The sequence below is a fragment of the Schizosaccharomyces osmophilus genome, chromosome 1 (assembly GCF_027921745.1).
Source record: "Schizosaccharomyces osmophilus chromosome 1, complete sequence".
Taxonomy (NCBI): Eukaryota; Fungi; Ascomycota; class Schizosaccharomycetes; order Schizosaccharomycetales; family Schizosaccharomycetaceae; genus Schizosaccharomyces; species Schizosaccharomyces osmophilus.
Window position 1 is genome coordinate 2,648,730 of NC_079238.1, and position 18,883 is coordinate 2,667,612.

The window sequence follows — 18,883 nt, forward strand, 5'->3', positions numbered from 1 at the left end:
ATGCGAATAAATAATAAGTTTCTTCCCCAATACCATATGAATGTTCAACCAAAACCCGACCACTCAATTGAAAATTGGCGATATGTTGCATCTAAATTGTTCTCATCAGAAGTCGTTGAGTTGTGCGTTTCCTGTTCCCCTCCGATGAGCCAGGCCTTTTTGACACCGGTCCCTAGACGACCACCTCCTATAAGTAGCAAAAGTGGGATTTCGTCGTCCCAATTATACCCGTTTACCAAATAATGTGAATGAAATCGCAGAGCATCACCCGGATATGCAACAAAATCACAACCAAACCGAAGACCAGGATTAAGGAAAAAGCCATTCATCACTAGTGACTCGAATATCAAATACCGCCTTCTTTCAATTTCTGGTAAGCTTAATGAAGATGTTTCCAAATGATCTCTTTTTAACCCCTTTGTACTTGTATCAATTGGTACCATCGTTAAATTCACAGGTTGGGTACCGTCGTAGTCCAAGGTATCTAAGGGAATTTCCTTATTTATTTTTTTCATAATTTCTATTTTCTTGTCGTTTTCTTTAGTACGCGCCGTCAACATTTGTTCAACGGCCATCTTCTGACGCCTCTCTGCAAGGGCTTTTCTGTCGTTATCAACTAAATTACTGAAATAATCTTTATGAACTTTTTCATCATCAATAACAAAAGCTGCTCCATTTTTAACTAAGTAATACACTTCCTCTTTCGTCAATTGGAGAGGAAGACCCAAAAAGATATTCTGTTGAGGGAGTTGAGGAAGCGTTCCAGAGAGAATGCCAAGAATATGGTACTTTTCGCGAAAATACTGAATTGCTTCTATATCAAAAAGAAGATACTTTCCTTGAATATACGAAATTGGATACTTCGTGTCGTTCATGTTTAGGGATAACTTGCCCATAATGAGCGTAGTACTAATATGGGTTAACAACTTTTGGTGTTTCAGATAAATAGCTGTAATATATCGTATTTAATGTTTTTATTCAGTTGGCATCTAACTACAATTGTAGGTTTAATTATGATCTCTTCATGAAAAGATAGAAAACTCGGATAAGTAAACGGTTAACTTGTTATCTTCTAGCCTACTATATCTAAGTAATTATAAACAAAAAAAGAAATTTTGACCCAAAACCCCGAAACTCTATTGCTGAGAAATTTTAAAACAGTGAACGTTTTCATTGATGAAAGATCCAAAAGAAAAACATATACAACCACCCCCAAAAACAAACAGGAGATCACCAAAACGGCAGCATTGACAAGCAACTAAAGCCGGCCTTGATTCGTGTTCTTCTAGGCAGACGTTTTCAATATCTCGATCGATCATATTAATGACAAATGCTTCCTCTTCCCATTTCATTGTTTTATACAGGCCTGCCCCGCCAATAATCATTGGCTTAGTATTATTTTCGTCGAAAACTACAAGGTTGCTATTGACTCGTGCAAGTAAAATCTTTAAATCCTCACTCAAATTCCATGGTGAGAAGTATAGTTTGAAACGATCATTTTGCCTTTCAAGCTTCCATTCCCAAACATCCCCAATAGGTGAATTTTTATGATCCATGCCACCCACTAGGAATCCAAATTGTAGCTGTGAAGAATAATGGATGCTAGAACCCCAGCTTTGACTTAAAGAGGGTTCTGTACAAAGAACTGGAGACCATTCCTTCGTATGCTCCGACCAAATAAGCCAACCACCATGTGGCTTGCCGGCCTGAAGCAGAATATAAGTTTTATTTTCATAATGTACTGTTGTAGTTGAAACACGAAATGCTGGATAGGGTAAAGATACTCCTTGTTTCCATGCTCCATTTGAGTATAGGTAACAAGAATCAAGAGCTTTAACTGGCGATTCTCGTCCTCCTATGAGCATATAATCTCCATTATTCACCGGTGTTATTGCATGGCTCACACGAGGGCGTAGTTCAGCACTGGAGATATCTTTAACATTTTGCTTCTCCGTAATTAGAAAGGCAGAATCAGAACGACCAGACGGTGAAAGACCTCCTTGCAATAATATTCCATTTTCAGAAACACCAACGCCAGCAGACCGACAACTGGGAAGAGCTTCCTTAATTCCGGCCGCAACCGTAGTGAGTTCCATGCGCTTATTTGATAGCGATGTTTTACACTGAACCGGTGAGATTTCGTGTCCATTGACTTGATAACGATAATATTGCATATAAGGATTTGGATTTTCAACCATATTGTAAATTTGGTCCAAAGTGCTGCTGGCATGTTGAATACTGTAATGTTGAAGGAAGAAGTAAAATTCTTCCCATTCATCAAAAGGTTCGGTTTGTTCACATTCTATTCGATATTTTTCGCTCAATAAGAAATTCCAGAAAGTGCAGACATCAAACACTTCTACATGTTCCCAGCCCAGATTTGCCCATCTGCACTTTAAAGCTTCTAAACTATGATATGCGGCAAGGCCATGTAGTGGGGAACCCCATTCTTTAAAGTGTTTAACCATAACCTTGGCAAATGGATGGCTAAATCCAGCAGGAGCGATCTGCTCTAAAAAGCAAGAATGAGCATCTGGAAATTGAGACATCCATTTTAGTAGTGAATCCGACGCATTGACAGGCATATAAACCGCGGCAACTTCGGAAACGAAAAGAATTGAGGTGGTTTTGTAGTCGAGGCCACATTCATCTAGCTTCTTTTGAAGAAAATCCAATTCTTTCAAGTTACAACCGACCGTGTGATAGCTTTTGGTATGAATCTCGTTGTGTTCTTCTATATCAGAATCATTTTTATAGATTATTCCACGGAGGAAATCATCAGACATGATCATGTTCACTCTATTTTCAATGGACTCTGGATAATCTACATCGTAAAACACGATGTCTTCAGTGCTTTGATCACTGTATGAATTCAAAAGCTGCAGAGCCAATGGATCGTATCCGGCTCCCAGATTCACAATAGCTTTTGGTTTTCCACACTTCTTTTCTACGAATTTCTCAATAGCAAACCTTATCGCTATACAACGAGTCCAATAACCTCTGTTTACGCTTGGCGATCTCCTAGGAGTTTTACTAATAAACGGCCTGTAGTAACTGTGGTTTTTATCGAATCCTGGGTAGCCGCATTTTTCAACTGACGCTTTGGAAAGAATGGAACTGTCGTTGGTTTTCCGTACCTCTTTGTCTTTCGACCGAAACGTATATTCTTTTGTAACCATCTTTGAAAATATGCCCTCTCGTTATTAATGCTAATTATGAACGAAATTTTACCGGGAAACGTAAGACAAGAGAGAACGAAATAAAGATGCAATATGCTAGGAGTAGCTAGCTGGTTTCTTGCTCGAAAATGAGTTTAGGGAAAGGGAATTAATAAAAAGATTTACAACGGGCTTCTATCGCTTGTTTCTGAATTCTGTCTTATATTCATTACTGAAAAATCGACATAAAATAAGCTTAATAAAACGTTTATAATGCCTTTCAAAAAGCTTTGTTAACCTCTTTCTAGGATTCCATGAGAATACTAGAAAAGCAACCTGGAAAAAATACTGAGTCAGAATGAGTTTACTAATGCACGTATTCGTATTCTAATGAAAGTGCATTAGTAAACACAACATTGGTTCAATATGAAAATTAGAGTTGGCCGATTTACAATACCGATCAAGATATTCTGAATATTGTATATTTAGTAATTAAATCCTTTTTTTTTTCTATTTAGAAAAAGTTGATCACTGCAACCATGAAAACATCGTTGGATTTGGCTAGAGTATATGTTATATTTATTCAACTCCCTTCCTAATGCTACAAATCAGAATTCACGTATTTATTAATCTGGACATATACATCTAAAAAATTTAATGAAACACGAAGGAGATGAAGTATCGTTGCTACGTATGCTGATATAACACAAGGGGAAAGTGCTTCTTTTGACCGCTTTTATGTATCTGATTCGTCTTTCATTTGCAGTTCCTTATCATCTTTAGCTTCCTCCTTGTTATTTTCCGCTTTCTTTTTCCTCTGTTTGCGAGCTATAAGTCGTCGTTCTGCGCCAGGAGGATAATAACCTTCGTTAAGTACATCAAAATCCGGCCCTTCAATTTCCTTTGGGCATGAAGGATTGTCTAAATTGTAAACCTTAGACAATTCAAATATTGCTTGCTCTTTTTCCTTGGCCTCTATCATTAAATCCATATCTGGCTCACACGGAGGTAAGCTGTACACACGATCAGAGTGACCCCTACGCTTCATGGCAGAAATAGCCAGAGGAGAGACTGATTCAGAGTAGTGTTGTTTTTGAGTAATCCCCTTCCTAGTCCAAGTTTCCCGGATCGCTGGTAAGAGAGGCATTAAATCCAAAGATCCCTCTCGTAAAGTCCCTGGAACAACGTTGTGATGATGCCAATCTAAAACCATAGGAATATTCAATTCTTGGCAAAGAGGAAGTAGGTCCTGGACGGACCAAGTGACGTCGTCATTTTCCAAAACTAAACGCCTTTTGACGGCTTCAGAAAGGCGTGCATAGTTTTCACGAAATCGCGCAAGTGTCTCCTCTTTTCCTTCAAATGAACCTCCTAGGTGTAATATAATGACTGCATCGCGATTTAGCTGTTCATTCAGCTTCATTCTGGACAAGAGCTCTTCGTGATAGCAAAGATCTCGAATAGCATTTTCAATAACGGACACCTTTGGCGAAGCTATTTGAGTATATTGTCCTGGATGCGTCGATAAGCGATGATTATATTTATTTGCAAGCTCTCCTGCAGCTTGTAAATAAGAATCTGCATATTCCAATGAGTACCCATAGGTACCATGGCTCGCAAATGGAAAAAGATCAGAACTTACCCGCATAAAGTGAATACCAAATCTGTTATTCCACTCTATAAGAGCAGCTAAGTCTTGTGTGTTTTTGACGCCCAAATCCTTGGCAAATTGCAGAGATTCTTTTTGTATTGTAGCGATTCGACAAGTTCGCGAGCAAAACGCGTTTTCTTTGGAAAGCCTCAACACCGTGTTCTGACATGCGTAACCAAGTCGCCCTTTCCAAGGTAGTGGTTTCTCCGGACAATCAAAGATGGGTCGAGGAACCTCAGGTTCTTCAAAGGATTCTTCAGGCGAATCAATTTTGGATCGTTTCCTTCTTGATGGAGTGCTTCTTTTTTGTTTGGAATTACTTTTCGAAAGCAGAGTTTTATCGTCATCCAGGTCAGACGCAGACGAGTCCGTTCCATTTACCACAGAAGCTTCGGAGTCTTCACTGATATAAGCCTTTACCTCGCTTTTTGAGAGAGGAAGATTCTCGTCTTCTGGGTCGGTATCCGATTCTGTCCGATAGTCAACTGGTTTTTTTCCTCTTCTTGACCGCCTTAATCCAGGCATAGCCGATTCGACTAATGGAGAAGTCTCTGAATCTGGCAAAGAAGACGTGCGATTTTCGGAGGAGTCATTAATTGATACTTGGTAACGTTGCCTGCTAGTTTCGAGTTCTAGGGCTACACTCTGAATATGAGCATTGGGTAAAGAAGTATCGGTTGATTCATAGCTCTGACCTTTTGTTCTTTTCGTAGTTTGTCTGCGAGGCATAATTCTTTTATAATATATGAAATTCCAAACAAGGGACCGGTATGAATGGAATTCGTGCAGCCGACGAAGCATGCGACCAAAAAAAGTTTACCTGTTCAATGGCAATCCTGTAAAATACTTATACTCGCCTTATAAAAAGGCTATGAAATTAATCATTCAAGCAGACATTAGAACAGCAACTTCTATTTACATGAATAATAATCCAATTATATCTACATCACTCTTACGTGCAACACTTACTTTTCTTGAAGCCATATGGCTCTATGTATTTCCTAGGTATAGTCGTAGACGCTTTGCTTTTGTTTTTAGAAAGGTGTTGGTATTGACGTAGGGAATTCATCATTACTTTAATTAAGTTATTTCAAGCGAAAAAATAAATGTAATTATTCGCGTATCTGCGGCAAAATGCGACAGATTATTGTTATTATATTTTTACAGCATAGTTGTTTGTTTACTTCTGTAACACACTTTGTAAAGGGTTTCAAAGTTTTAAAACAAAGTAATCATGCACCTCAAAAGATACGGTCTTTAAAAAAATAAAAGTATAACATATCATGTTCGCATTTTTGGAAGGATAATTTGTTAGAATCAAGTATAATACGAATCAGTTCTAAACATCATGTAGCTTTAATCCGTACAAGACCTCTCTACTAAGAGTATGTATTTAAACAACTTCAATAGGTTTTTTTTCAAGATTCATTGAATGCAGTTTTTAATCATAAATAATAAACACAACCATCAAAATATCTATATTTCCTTACTCATTTATCCTCATTACATTTCCTTATTGGGTTTTGTGTGTCGCAACATTTTGCAGCACAGCTTTTACGTCGTCTCAACCCATATAACGACTACATTGAGTAAAGTATTTTAGTGTGAGCAATTTACAACTTGATATTTTTTATTGCTTAATATCGAAATGGAAAACACAAAGGAAGGAAGAGTACTTCCTGCTGAAAGGTACTTGTAGATCCTCCAAAATTGACAATGTCTAACAACTAGAAATCCTCTTTATGACGACGATACAGTCGATTGTATGTTCAGCTGTAGCGTTTATGAGCTAACTCGTAGATTCCTCTTTAATCAGCAAATGTCGCTCTCAAGTGATCGAATTCCCGGACGGACCGGCTACCTTTGTTCGTCTCAAGTGCAACAATCCTGATTCCAAACAGTAAGTATACGTTGATAGATGAAGATAAACATTTACTAATTCTCTAGACCACATTTTTTAATGCGCATGGCCAAAAACTCCAATATTAGTGCAACCTCTATGTAAGTTTGTACTTTGATATAGTCCCTAGTATTAATATTAACGTTTCATTTCTTGCAGGTTTCGTTCGGCTTTCCCAAAAGCTAAACAAGAGGAAGAAGATTTTGAAATGGAGTGGATCCGTGCAAACTTGAATCCTGTCGAGGAAAAGCAGGTTTCTGGTTTGTGGATTTCCCCAAAGGACTCATTAATTTTAGCCAAGGACTACGGTATGACTCCATTTATCAAGGCATTATTAGAGGCTTCCACAACCCCTTCGACTTATGCAACTCCCGCTCGCTCTCATCCAACTGAACTTCATCAGCCAGCAGGTGCTAGTCCTTCAACTTTAGACAAGTCCTTCAAGACAAAATACTCGCAAACTTCATCTAAGTCTTCCGAATCTCCCACAAAATCTCTCTTTTCTGGCAGTGGAAAGTCTGAAAAAGATAGTAAGGAGATTCAGACTAAAGGAGACGATACCAAGAAACCCACTCCTCCTACAGCTAGCTCTCCAGCTTCTTCTTCTTCTTTAGCTGCTCCTGCTCCTAATGAAGAAGAACAAAAGAAAGAAGTGAAAGAACAAGAAAAGAATGCTGGGAAGCAAGACGAAACGAACATTTCAGAGAAGCCCTTGGATGAAGAGCCGAAGATGAAAAGAAAATCAAAGGATGAGCAGCTAGACGCAAAGGTAGAAGAAGACGACGAAGAAAAGAAGTCCTTTTCCGACATTTCGAGGAAAGTTCGGACTCCGGTGAGACCTTCTGAACTTTTAGGCAAATTTCGGTCAAACGTGAACCGTCGCGTTTCAGATGTAACACAACAGGTGAAAAAACCTTTAGAAGCTTTCGAAAAGAAAGCTATGACTTCTATCCATCTTCCTCATCCTTCTTTTCCTGGCTCAAAAAAGAGAAGTCGCGATGAATATGAAGAAACCCAACCACAAGAGAGCAATGAAGCTGCTATGGTACCTGTTAAGAAATCCAGAATCTCCAAGTTGGAAACAGAGATTCATTACGAAAAGAGAAAAGTTCGTGCTCTGACGGGTATTGTTGTTGGTTTGGGTGCTGGGTATGTAAAACATTTATCTATCACATTTTCTCATCACTAATATGTTTGTATAGGGCTATTTTGCCATTTCTTTTCTAATTTTTACGTGTACAAAAAGAAAATTGGAAGAAAGAACTTGTAAATTTCAGTTAGTTGGTGCGGTCCCTATCTGTTAAGTTTTATTATACCAGGAAGCAAAGTTTCTGCACGCCTTTAAGATGAAGGGATTCGAGATTTATTTTTAAAGTGTTAATGCAAAATGGGGATTTCCCTTTAATGGTTACTCAATCTTTACTGTAAGTTTTAGTTATTCAGGAATAAGAAAGCTGTGCTTTTTTTTTACAAAGTCAATTGATTAATTTATTCAAAAAAGTTTCAGCATTTGTATTGATCAAATTAGTTATAATTTTGCCGTTAGTTGAGTAGTCTAACCGTAACTCTCAAGTTGCTGAACCGTGACAACTCCCAAATCCATACTTCTCCAATCATTGTTTTGATTATGTTGAGACACCATTGCAACTTGTTCGCATACTAATAATATACAACCATTTTCTCATTGTAAAAACTTTTGGTTTTACTAGCTTTTATGCATAGGGTTGTTATTATTTTCACATTGCAGTCGAAAAGGTAATGCAATCTCTGGAACGACGGGAATCCACAGAATCGTTACTTTCGGGCGAATCGGATTTTATAATAGAGCATGAACCTGATAGACATTTGTTATTATCCAAATGGGGTCAGAGTTTTGACAATTTCAAAACCGATGGTAAGTAATTAGCGAGTATTTATGTTGACTTTTACTAACCATGTTCCCTTAGATCGAGTCCAAGAAACTATTCAGGCATTCAACAAACAAGAAAGTATAGACAAAAATAACTGGTCTGCTTTATGGAGGCTCTGGAATGCAGGTCATTCTTGGTTTATTGTTTGTATCATAGGGGTTAGCATTGGGGCTTCAGCTTATATGCTAAATGTGATTACTTCATTCCTTTCTGATGTTAGGAGAGGTTACTGCTTGTCTAGGTGGCTCTTTAATGAAAAGTTTTGCTGCATGTACAGCGAAGAAGCAGGTTAGCACATTGCATTCCCATCGTTTACTAATGCTATTTAGGTACGACTTGTACTACTTGGATTCAATGGAGCGATTCTTTTATTTTGAATTATTTAGTTTATACTTTTCTTGCTTTGGTTTTTATTATGGTATCAGCAATTGTTGTCAGAGATCTCTCTCCGCTTGCTGCAGGCAGTGGAATTTCGGAGATTAAGTCAATAATCAATGGTTTTTCTAGAGACGAATTTGTTTCTTTTCGTGTTTTGTTAGTTAAATGTGTTTGCTTACCGCTTACCATTGCAAGTGGTCTTTCTGTCGGCAAAGAAGGACCGAGCGTGCATTTGGCAACAGCCATGGGGCATTTTATAGCTTCTATTTTTAGGCGATTGAAATTACATTCAGTTAATTTTCGAGACATATACGTTTCCTCTGCTGCCGCCGGTGTAGCTGTTGCTTTTGGATCCCCCATTGGAGGTGTATTGTTTGGCATTGAGGAAATGGCTTCTGGATACACTTCCAAGATGATTTGGTATACATTTTCTTGCTGCCTTTTTGCCGTTGCAACCTTACATCTACTTAATCCATTTCGGACGGGCCAACTAGTTCTCTTCGAAGTCCGCTATTCTGGTTCTTGGCATTTCTTTGAATTGCTGTACTTTTCGATTCTTGGCATTTTTGGAGGGCTCTATGGCGAGTTTGTCATGAGGCTTTTCATTAAAGTTCAGAAGTTGAGGAAAGCTTACGTTGATAAGTGGCCAGTGATAGATGCCTCTGTCATTGTAGTAGTCACTGCATTAGTTAGTTACTTTAATACTTGGTTGAAATTGGATATGACCTTAAGTATGGAACTTTTATTTCAAGATTGCAAGGCTATGAGTACTCCTGAATTAAATGACCTTTGTAGTCCCACTAATGAAGGGAAAAACTCATTGTTATTGTTAGCTTCAACCTTATTAAGGATGGTTTTTGTTGCGTTTTCATATGGCGTTAAAGTGCCTGCCGGCATTTTCGTTCCTTCCATGGCTGTCGGAGCTACGTTTGGACGAATAGTTGGATTATTTGCCGACATACTCTATAGAAAATTCCCAAACTTTTATCTATTTTCTGCGTGCCACGGATCAGGATCATGTATAACGCCGGGAACGTATGCTCTTTTAGGAGCTGCCGCAAGTTTAAGTGGTATGATGCATTTGACTATGACCGTCGTAGTCATTATGTTTGAATTGACCGGAGCTCTGAATTTTATCCTTCCCACTGTACTCGTGGTTGCTATAGCTAATGCGGTGGGCGCTGTATTTGGTCGCGACGGCATAGCTGATAGAAGCATCAAGCTCAATGGAATTCCATTTCAGGAACCAGAGAATATTTATTCTGAAGACGAAGATATTGTATTTCCGGTGACAACTATTATGTCAAAGAATATAATAGCCATACCATCACATGGGGTTACATGGAGGTGGTTGTTTAGAACTATGAAAGAATACTCGTTCAGCGGATATCCTGTAATCAATAGCCCAAAACAATTTGAACTTATTGGTTACATAAAGAGGAGCTCAATCATGTTAGCATTCGAGGAATTGAAAAGCAACCCAACCTTTACCTTTGACCAAGGGATTTATTTTAAAGGTTCAGCAACGATGGACGATATGAATGAGCATTCTTCCGGTTCACACTCTAATGGTTTTGATTTATCATCCTACATGAATTTACAGCCAATAAGTGTTTTATACAATCAGTCGTTATCCAAAGTAAGTACCATCTTTCAGGCTCTTTGTCCAAAAGTTGTACATGTTGAGAAGGATGGTGTTCTTATAGGACTGATAACGCGGAAAGATTTGCTACTAACAAAACACTACCTAAAAACTCTCAATCAGCCAACTTCAGCAAATCCAAGGGTCGAAAACGTTCCGCTACATGAAATGGAAAATAGTGAACATGACAAAGATATAGAGCTACAGGTTTTGAGGTCATAGAATTAAGTGTGAATTTTATTAGAAAAAAACTTTGCTCAGTAGTCCGTGAAAAGAAAAAAAGAGTACATAAAGCAAATACTTTAACGTTGCAGAAGAATGATATGCAATATAGGCGGGTAAGAAAGTTTCAAGAAAATGAGATTAAGAACAAAAATAACAAATAAAAACCCCTAATTCATGATTGGTACAATTATACACCTTTGTACAAGTGCCAGTTGGCAGGATAAGGTATATCAAAAGCATCATAGTATTTGTTTAAGCAGCTCCAGCCGTTATGATCAATCGAATCATAAGGGCTACATTCACATTTTGCTAAAGTTGGTTCATCAAGAGGACAATGGCCGCTGCTGGGATGCCAATATCCAATTTCATTGAAAAAATGAATTGATTCGCGATCTGTAAAAAGAGCAGCAGCAATACTGTGAACAGGCGCGTCACCCCAACGTTCATAGAAAAATCCGTTGGAACTATCCAAGTGGTCAAAGTATTTTGCGTAAGCGTCGCTTTCCCAGAAATCAACTTTGGCAATCTCAAAATTGGACCAAAAATGACAATTATTATAGGTTCGGCCCTTATCATCAGAAATAAAGTTGAGAGAATTATTAGGATGGAGAGTATCGGGATGGAGCTTTAGGAAATTACGGGTGTTTTCCCACAAGGTTGCAATAGTCTCGGTGTATTCGGAGACTGTGATGGTAAAGCCATAAACTTTATCGTTTTGCTTCATATAAGCAAAAGGATCAAAATCCAAATCACACCAAAAGTCAACGCTGGGTTCAACACGCCAGTAATATTCATATTTTTTAACAAGGGGATGGCGGTAAAAGAAGCCAGATTCAAAGCGACACATATGACGATACGATTCGGAATCGGCATAAAGTATGTTTTGGTTTTTTAATTTCTCCCAATTATCATGCATTTTGTCCCGGTCTACCGTTTCAGGCATCTGCCAATGTTCTTTGGGAATGACGCCAAACTCAACAGGGCCAGAAGCCGTTTCATTGATCCGACTTTTAAATTCTTCATTAAACTCTTCATCGTTCAAAAATACCCAAGGATAATGATATTTATGATTAAATCGGCGCTCCAAACGCTGGACAGATTGGACCATATCTCTCAGGTCATTATTACGAGCAAGACTGACAAAAGCAGCGTTCACACGGCCGTCAGGAAGCCATTGACTGCGCTCTGAGCTAGGAAGACTTGCAATATCAAAATATTTTGTTTGATGGTCTGCAAAAGGGTTCTTGAATACAGAAGCTTCCAAAACGCTCAAGATACCACGAAAGTCATTTCGATATCGTAAAAAAACAAGACAGGCGATTACACTAACCACGAGAAAAACTCGTTTAAATTTTTTGTGATACAGTATCATTATGAAAGAAAAAAGATGGTCAATTTGCTCACAAAATGAGATCCAACGCAAAGAAAAGTACTGCTTCCAGATGAACAATCCTAGATATATATATACAATCTACGGGGATGTGAATCAAAATCTTTTCTTATGGCACTCTCAAGTAGAAAAAGTAATGACAGCGAGCCCAATTCAACAAGGAGGAGGAAATATACAAAAAGCAATAATCGTGCAAACCAAAGGATACAATCTACCCCAAAACGAAACGTGAAAATAGAACCCAAAAGGAGAAAAGAAAAAGCCAAATATGAACAGTGAGAGGCAATCAATCTCTTCAATGAATGATTCTCTAATAACTCACCATAAATCAAGAGAACTCAATAGCAAACCTCGCAATATACAAAATGCCAATATATTCAAGAGTTTGTAGAGGGAAAAAGGTATACTATACTCAAGCTCACTCTTCCTTTAATGTTGACAGTGTGGCTAAGAAGTTAGATACCATTCTTTGTCTGCGTAGTGTAATTCAGCGAAGGAGAGGATTCATAACCCAAAAATAGATCTTGGCTGAGCACGGTTGAGCCCATAAGTACTTGGTTGTTTGTACACAAATTCCTTTATTTTACATGCTCTACTTAAATTTTATTCTTTTTCTGCCACTCTCGAACTTTTTTTTCCTTTTTGGTTCATACAGATAAACATATGCTTCTTGCATTTGCAGAAACAAAATCTCTTTTTTCGTAGTTGTTCTTTGCTTGTCAAATTAATTTTTTAAGTAAAATCCTGGCTATTTTATTGACATTATTTGTTTCTCCCGTATCTACAGCCTCTCAACTTTCCAAAGCAAAAGTGCAGTGAAAACCTGAAAATTTTAAAATCAAATAGTTTGAAAAGAAAAATACTATAAATAAAGAATAATTCAACTGTTATCACAAGGCATCTTTGCGATAGTGACTTGGTCGTGGAGTAAAAAGCCCGAAGAAACACTCCTACCAGTTCAACGCACATATTCGAATTTCGTCTTCGCAACACTTTTTCTTATTTCTACTAATCAATAAAATATGCTTGCTTCTCGCGTTTGCCGTTCAGGTCTTGGATCTCTTCGCTCTGCCTTGTCTCTCAAGTCAGCATCTCCTTTTCTCGTACGCTCTTCTCCAAGCGCTGTTGCTCGTTCTTTCAATGCCTTTCAATGGAGAGCCGCAAATTTTTATTCCACCAAACGTTTCACAAAACAACATGAATATGTTCAAGTAGACGGTGAAATGGGTACTGTTGGTATTTCAAAGTATGCCGCCCATGCCGTTGGTGAAGTCGTTTACGTCGAGCTTCCTGAACAAGGGTCCTCCGTTAAAGCTGGCGATGGAATTGGCTCCGTTGAGTCAGTGAAGTCCGCAAGCGATGTCTACTCTCCCGTAACAGGCGAAATTACAGAAATCAATAAATCTCTTACTGATACTCCTCAAACAGCCGGTGAATCTCCTGAAGATGATGGCTGGCTTTGTAAAGTGAAGCTCTCTTCTCCCGAAGAACTTGAAGGTTTGCTGACCAAGGAAGCTTATGATGAATACTGCAATGAAGTAGACGCTACCCACTAATCCAACTCATAGTCCGATTGATGGTTTAACTCCATATCATTATTTTCTCTTTTTTTTTAACTCCTTTTCCTCCAAGTCCTAAACAATAATGGAATGGATGTCGTCTATTGCCGATTTTCCTTTTTTAATCATTCCAGTGCAACTATAATCTACCCCATACTGAATTGAGTACCAAGCTCAGCAAGTTTATTTTTCTTGCCTAATATTTTCGTGCTTTTCTATTCAATTATTTGTCCTTTTTTTTTGTTATTTTGGACCCCAATTTCACCGACCTTGATCTCATTGTGCGCAGACACAAGTTTCCATATTTCCTTATTCTTTCCTTCTCTACTGGTAATAAATTCTCCCTAATGATTTTGGGCTCTGAGTTGTTTCTACACCTTGCGTGAAATTGTAATTCTACAAAGTGAAATTAGACAGACATGTTATTAAAAAAACAAAACTATGTGGCTTAATAGCCGTTAAAATAAAAAAGAATCAGAAAAAAATAAGTAAAAGAAGAAGCACGTACACTAAAATTGTTTATGAAACAAAAATATAAAATAATAAAGTCGAAATAAGAAACTCTAGGCTTGAGCCTTTACTGCTCAAATGATTTGCAATACCCATTGGAATTAAAAGTTGGCCATTAAATTAATACTTTTAGGTTAAAAAAGCAATAGACACAACGAGTAAGGCAAAGGTAGTGGCAAAGCCCTTCAACGGCAATGTTTGGCCGGCCGCAGATGGAATACTAGTAGTGTTACCAGTGAGAATAGGTGAAGGTCCTTTGCTGGAATTCCCGCTTGCCGAGCTACTACTGACTGAGAAAGAACTGCTGGAATTCACGGTCGAAGGAGTACTAGTAACATTAGGAGGGATAACTGTACCAGTCGCGTTTTCACTGCTCGTAGGAATGGCGCTGACACTACTGTTTCCGGTACCTGGAAGAGGTTCGCTAGTTGCATTTGCGCTACCTGTAGGAACAACGGTCTTGGACGTATTCAAGTAAGGAGTGCTGGCAGGAGCAGAGCTGTTTGAAGTAGGAAAGTAAGGAGTGCTAGCTGAAACAGAACTGTTTGAAGTAGGGAAGTAAGGAGTGCTGGTTACGTTCGCACTACTGGTGACAGGATAGCTAGGGAGCGAGCTGTTTGAGGAAACGCCGATTGGTCCTCTGGTGCTGCTTGTGTTAAGACTACTTGCAGGATAGCTGGATGAAAGACTAGTGCTATTCGTGCCAGTTCCAGGTGCAACAGGGGTAGAAACGGCCGTGCTAGTAGTGTTCCCAAAAGGAGCTTGACCTTGAACCTGCACGGCTGCTGCTAACAGTATGAGCTTGGAAAGAATGGAGAAGATCATGTTTAGAAGACTGAAAACAAGAGATGGTAATCTCGGCAGACACTAAAGAAAGGCACAAGAAACGATAAAAGGTTTAAAGGTAGCTCCTTATTGCACAGGTCGTAAGTCTTATATTAGACTTTTACTGCTTGCTCTAGCTTGATTCAAAACTGGCTATTTAAGTAAAATTATCCATACCCTTATCACAGTTTGATTTCACTTCATGACGACCTCATGATTCCATTTCATCGAATTGCTTTTCGCACGGGTTATCATTTTTCATGACCTTCAAGGTAGGACGGTCATTTCGCTCTAAAATCTTCAGAATAAATCGGTATAAGTTTGATCATATCTACGTTGATACGACTCAATTATGACCATCTCGCCAGTCATTCTTGCTTGGTCCTCCCCTGTTCGGCGTATCGCTTCTTCAATTTTTGCTCGTTATCTTTTTTTTTTTAATGAAGCTAGTAACCTATAAGCATTATTTACGCAGACATTACTTTGCTTTGAGTAAATACTCGTGTCGTTGAGTACGTTGTTCTGTGAATCTTGTCTCTTTTCTTTTCTTTTTATTGATTTATTATTCTTTTTTAAATTTATTTGAGAAGCAATTAAATAATTAGGACAATGTCAATATCATACCAATTCAAATTTGTAATTTTTGTTTTGTTGTAATTGTTGAGTCATTCTTTGCAAAGCACATCAATTTGGACTTATATTCTCATTTCAACCTTGGTGCAGGATGGGACTAGAATCAAAGGTTTACAAGGCTACTAAATTTTAGATAAGTACTACACAATGGTAGGGTAGAGTAAAATAGAATAGATGTTTATTTTTCATAAAAATATTGTATTCAATAAACTATCAACTAACCAATAGAGAAATGTAAACAACTTTTTGTGGACAGTTGTTAGTCCAACATTAATACATATATTGTCTTTCAACCATTGATTTGGTATCATCTAAGCAGTCATTTCAATGTCCTCGATATTATTTTTTTTCAAAATCACAATCCCTTCTAGGGTGGTCATTGGTGTGTAAGCTTCGGTCGCGAGCTCTGCTCTCTCATTGTGATGTAATAACACAGGCGTTGTATGAGTAACCCAACCCGTTATCACCTTTGGACGTCCAGCTTGTCCAACAACATCAACTGCTTGACCAACGCGTACGCTGACTGGAAGATACTGTCCGTCCTCACCAAGTGTAATAAGCATCCGTGGTCTCATGGCCAAAGTCATACTATACAGAAGCCAGTGTGAGGAATCAAGGATTAATGAGCTTGCATCTAGCATTGCGAGTGCAACTGTCATGAGACCAGCAAAGGCTGTCTGACCCAGAATTTGACGATCAGTGTGATATGGATTCAACGACATGGTTCCTTTACCAAGGTAAAGCAACCCTTGGGCAATGCGTACAATGAACAGTGCATTAGATTCCTTGTGATAGTAGCTAGCCAATTGTCGAAGTAATTGGGCTAAACGAGCATTATTTGTACCGGCACCAACGAGACCCATAGCAAAAATTGCGTTATAGGCGACATCGAGATCGTTGTCATGACTATATCGAGAAAGAGTATCAAAAATTCTCATTTCGGGATTTGAAGCGGAAAGTAAGCCAAGTGCCAAAGGAACTGCTTTTCTTATAAACGGTTCGCCATAATGCATCATGTGATCAAATTGCCTAGTAACCATTTCAGCACCAATGTCCTCGCCCATTGCAATAACTGCAACACCCAAAGCTGCCAAGGATTGTGCACTCTTCTCACTCTCCTTTGCATCAGCACTGAGCGGTTCACTGCAAATATGTAGTAACTTTTGAATTCGTAAGACGTTTCCTGTACCAGCATACGAGCAAACGTCAACCAGAATTTCTGCTTGTCTAGCAATGTCTCCTTCAATAGCCTTTAATGTCTCGATGGTAGCATCAGCCAAATCCTGCTTACCAATGAACAACAATGCGAGACCAAGAGCCATAAAACGACCCCAGTTATCGTTTTGCCCAGCTTCATCACGCTCCATTAAAGTTTGCAAGATAGTGCTAGCTACATCACCATTGCATGTACCGACGAAGATTAATCCTAATGTCAATGCTGCTAAGCAAGAAAGTTGCATTGGTGCTTTCACATCAGTGACTATGGGGGCAAACATATCAAGCAAATCTTCCCGGTTAGATCCAGCGTACGCCAAACCTAATCCTAAAATAGCAGTAGCTCGAAGTTTCGTAGATCCTGTTTCAAGATATTCAGATAAAATAGCTAATGCAGGGTCGGCCTCATTACGAACGGCAACATTAGTTATACCAATTCCCAATAAAGCTCCTGCTTTGACATTTTCCTCCGAAGAGTAAAGATATTTGTCAAGTAAAGAAAGCCCCATATCAACGTTCCATAACTGCAATAATCCGATAGAAGCGGTGGCACTGATCATGCCGGAGTCTTTGTTTTTATAAATCCAAGATGATTTCTCATCGTCAACCAAAACAAGTCGATCATTACTATATCCAGCATTAACAAAAGAATTAACTAAGGTATTAGCTAGATTCTGTTTAGCCGAGTAAACACCAGATGAGCCAAGGCCCGTCCGGGCCACTTCCAAGTGACTTTTAAAAATATCTTCAGGAACTTTAGGATCCATAAGGCTAAGTTCTTTTCCAAGATAATGAAAGTGATCAGACAAATGAATGTTGTTCAAAGCATCATTTAACTCTTCGTCATTCATATCAAAAGGAATTCGTTGTCTTGCTAAAATGTATGCTAACTGCTTTTTTAACAATGGGTCATTTGCTGCCTCGCAATCCTCTCGAATTAACGACATATCATCAAGGCGAATAGCAACATTTAGAGCTTGTGTGAGTTGATTAAATTTTCGATAAATAGCATGAGCTGTTCTAAGCATGGCCACATCTTCAGGAAATGGGAGCAGATTTACACAACTCGTTATGTATAAGCATACACGAGATGCGTTATCAGCCTCAACGTAAGGGGTAACCTTTTCAATCGCACCTAATTCTTGTAGTAAATCAATGGCATCAGCTTCAGCATTGTGAGTCAAAAAGAAAGGTACAATGAGAAGTGCAAGATCCATAAGGTCATCAGTTGCCAGATCCTTTTCTTGACGCTCAACAAATTCAGCTCCTATTTCAGCTGCTAGGTGTCGCACATATTCATGACCCCAGACAGAAGGATCACTAGTAACACCATGCAAGCGATATTTTAATGATTCCCGTTTGCTAGGGTCACTATATGACATTCCTAAAACGGAAAGGATATCAGCAAATTGTACTTTCAAAGGCCCCTCGCTCCAAGAGTCGAACGTCTTTGTCAAAGTCGAATAATGGGGTCGTAAAAACTTAAGGGGCTTAGGAACCGCTGTCATAGAAGATGTAGAGGTTCTAATGATTTCTTTCAATTGTGTAAGAATGGAACTCATTAAGTCTAGATTATTTTCTTGAATTCGTTCTACCAGCATATCTAAATCGGTTTTAAGTTGTAAATCTTCTTCCGACTGTAAATAGGTTAGTTTTCTTTCTCAAAAGCTAATAATAACTTACCAAATCCACCACATCATTTCTTTCTTTAACAGAACTTGCTTGATCTTTTTCATTAGAAGATGGCGTTTTTACGCTTTCATCTTTTATCATCTCATCATTACTTTTTGAAGACTTATTGATGTCTTCGGGATTCATCTTTTCTACTTGATTTCTTCACTGACGATGAATAGTAATGTGCAGTCGGCAGGACTGGCATACCCACAA

At 38.5% G+C, this 18,883-nt stretch overlaps 9 protein-coding genes across 9 annotated transcripts; 3 read left to right on the forward strand and 6 right to left on the reverse strand.

Moving 5' to 3' along the window:
* Positions 1-44: 44 nt before the first annotated feature.
* On the reverse strand, positions 45-875 carry sen34 (tRNA-splicing endonuclease catalytic subunit Sen34; the record flags this gene model as incomplete). Its single annotated transcript, XM_056183887.1, has 1 exon — positions 45-875. The coding sequence occupies one exon, from the start codon at positions 873-875 to the stop codon at positions 45-47; it is 831 nt and encodes a 276-aa protein (XP_056036309.1).
* Positions 876-1,136: 261 nt separating this feature from the next.
* ppm2 (tRNA methyltransferase Ppm2) lies at positions 1,137-3,179 on the reverse strand (the record flags this gene model as incomplete). Its single annotated transcript, XM_056180008.1, has 1 exon — positions 1,137-3,179. One exon carries the CDS (start codon positions 3,177-3,179, stop codon positions 1,137-1,139), a length of 2,043 nt encoding a protein of 680 aa, XP_056035858.1.
* Positions 3,180-3,894: 715 nt separating this feature from the next.
* On the reverse strand, positions 3,895-5,610 carry uve1 (endonuclease Uve1; the record flags this gene model as incomplete). The annotated part of the gene is made up of 1 exon (XM_056180009.1): positions 3,895-5,610. One exon carries the CDS (start codon positions 5,608-5,610, stop codon positions 3,895-3,897), a length of 1,716 nt encoding a protein of 571 aa, XP_056035857.1.
* An 847-nt stretch (positions 5,611-6,457) lies between these two features.
* Positions 6,458-7,936, forward strand: bqt4 (bouquet formation protein Bqt4; the record flags this gene model as incomplete). Its single annotated transcript, XM_056180010.1, has 6 exons — positions 6,458-6,498; positions 6,541-6,572; positions 6,610-6,709; positions 6,757-6,810; positions 6,869-7,858; positions 7,912-7,936. The coding sequence occupies 6 exons, from the start codon at positions 6,458-6,460 to the stop codon at positions 7,934-7,936; spliced, it is 1,242 nt and encodes a 413-aa protein (XP_056035856.1).
* A 531-nt stretch (positions 7,937-8,467) lies between these two features.
* On the forward strand, positions 8,468-10,861 carry SOMG_01218 (plasma membrane ClC chloride channel; the record flags this gene model as incomplete). Its single annotated transcript, XM_056180011.1, has 3 exons — positions 8,468-8,603; positions 8,656-8,907; positions 8,949-10,861. The coding sequence occupies 3 exons, from the start codon at positions 8,468-8,470 to the stop codon at positions 10,859-10,861; spliced, it is 2,301 nt and encodes a 766-aa protein (XP_056036878.1).
* Positions 10,862-11,051: 190 nt separating this feature from the next.
* omh1 (Golgi alpha-1,2-mannosyltransferase Omh1) lies at positions 11,052-12,236 on the reverse strand (the record flags this gene model as incomplete). Its single annotated transcript, XM_056180012.1, has 1 exon — positions 11,052-12,236. One exon carries the CDS (start codon positions 12,234-12,236, stop codon positions 11,052-11,054), a length of 1,185 nt encoding a protein of 394 aa, XP_056037234.1.
* Positions 12,237-13,276: 1,040 nt separating this feature from the next.
* Positions 13,277-13,810, forward strand: gcv3 (glycine decarboxylase complex subunit H; the record flags this gene model as incomplete). The annotated part of the gene is made up of 1 exon (XM_056180013.1): positions 13,277-13,810. The coding sequence occupies one exon, from the start codon at positions 13,277-13,279 to the stop codon at positions 13,808-13,810; it is 534 nt and encodes a 177-aa protein (XP_056035379.1).
* Positions 13,811-14,452: 642 nt separating this feature from the next.
* On the reverse strand, positions 14,453-15,148 carry SOMG_01221 (uncharacterized protein; the record flags this gene model as incomplete). Its single annotated transcript, XM_056180014.1, has 1 exon — positions 14,453-15,148. One exon carries the CDS (start codon positions 15,146-15,148, stop codon positions 14,453-14,455), a length of 696 nt encoding a protein of 231 aa, XP_056035380.1.
* A 944-nt stretch (positions 15,149-16,092) lies between these two features.
* Positions 16,093-18,814, reverse strand: mts4 (19S proteasome regulatory subunit Rpn1/Mts4; the record flags this gene model as incomplete). The annotated part of the gene is made up of 2 exons (XM_056180015.1): positions 16,093-18,633; positions 18,680-18,814. The coding sequence occupies 2 exons, from the start codon at positions 18,812-18,814 to the stop codon at positions 16,093-16,095; spliced, it is 2,676 nt and encodes an 891-aa protein (XP_056035377.1).
* Between the last annotated feature and the right edge of the window lie 69 nt (positions 18,815-18,883).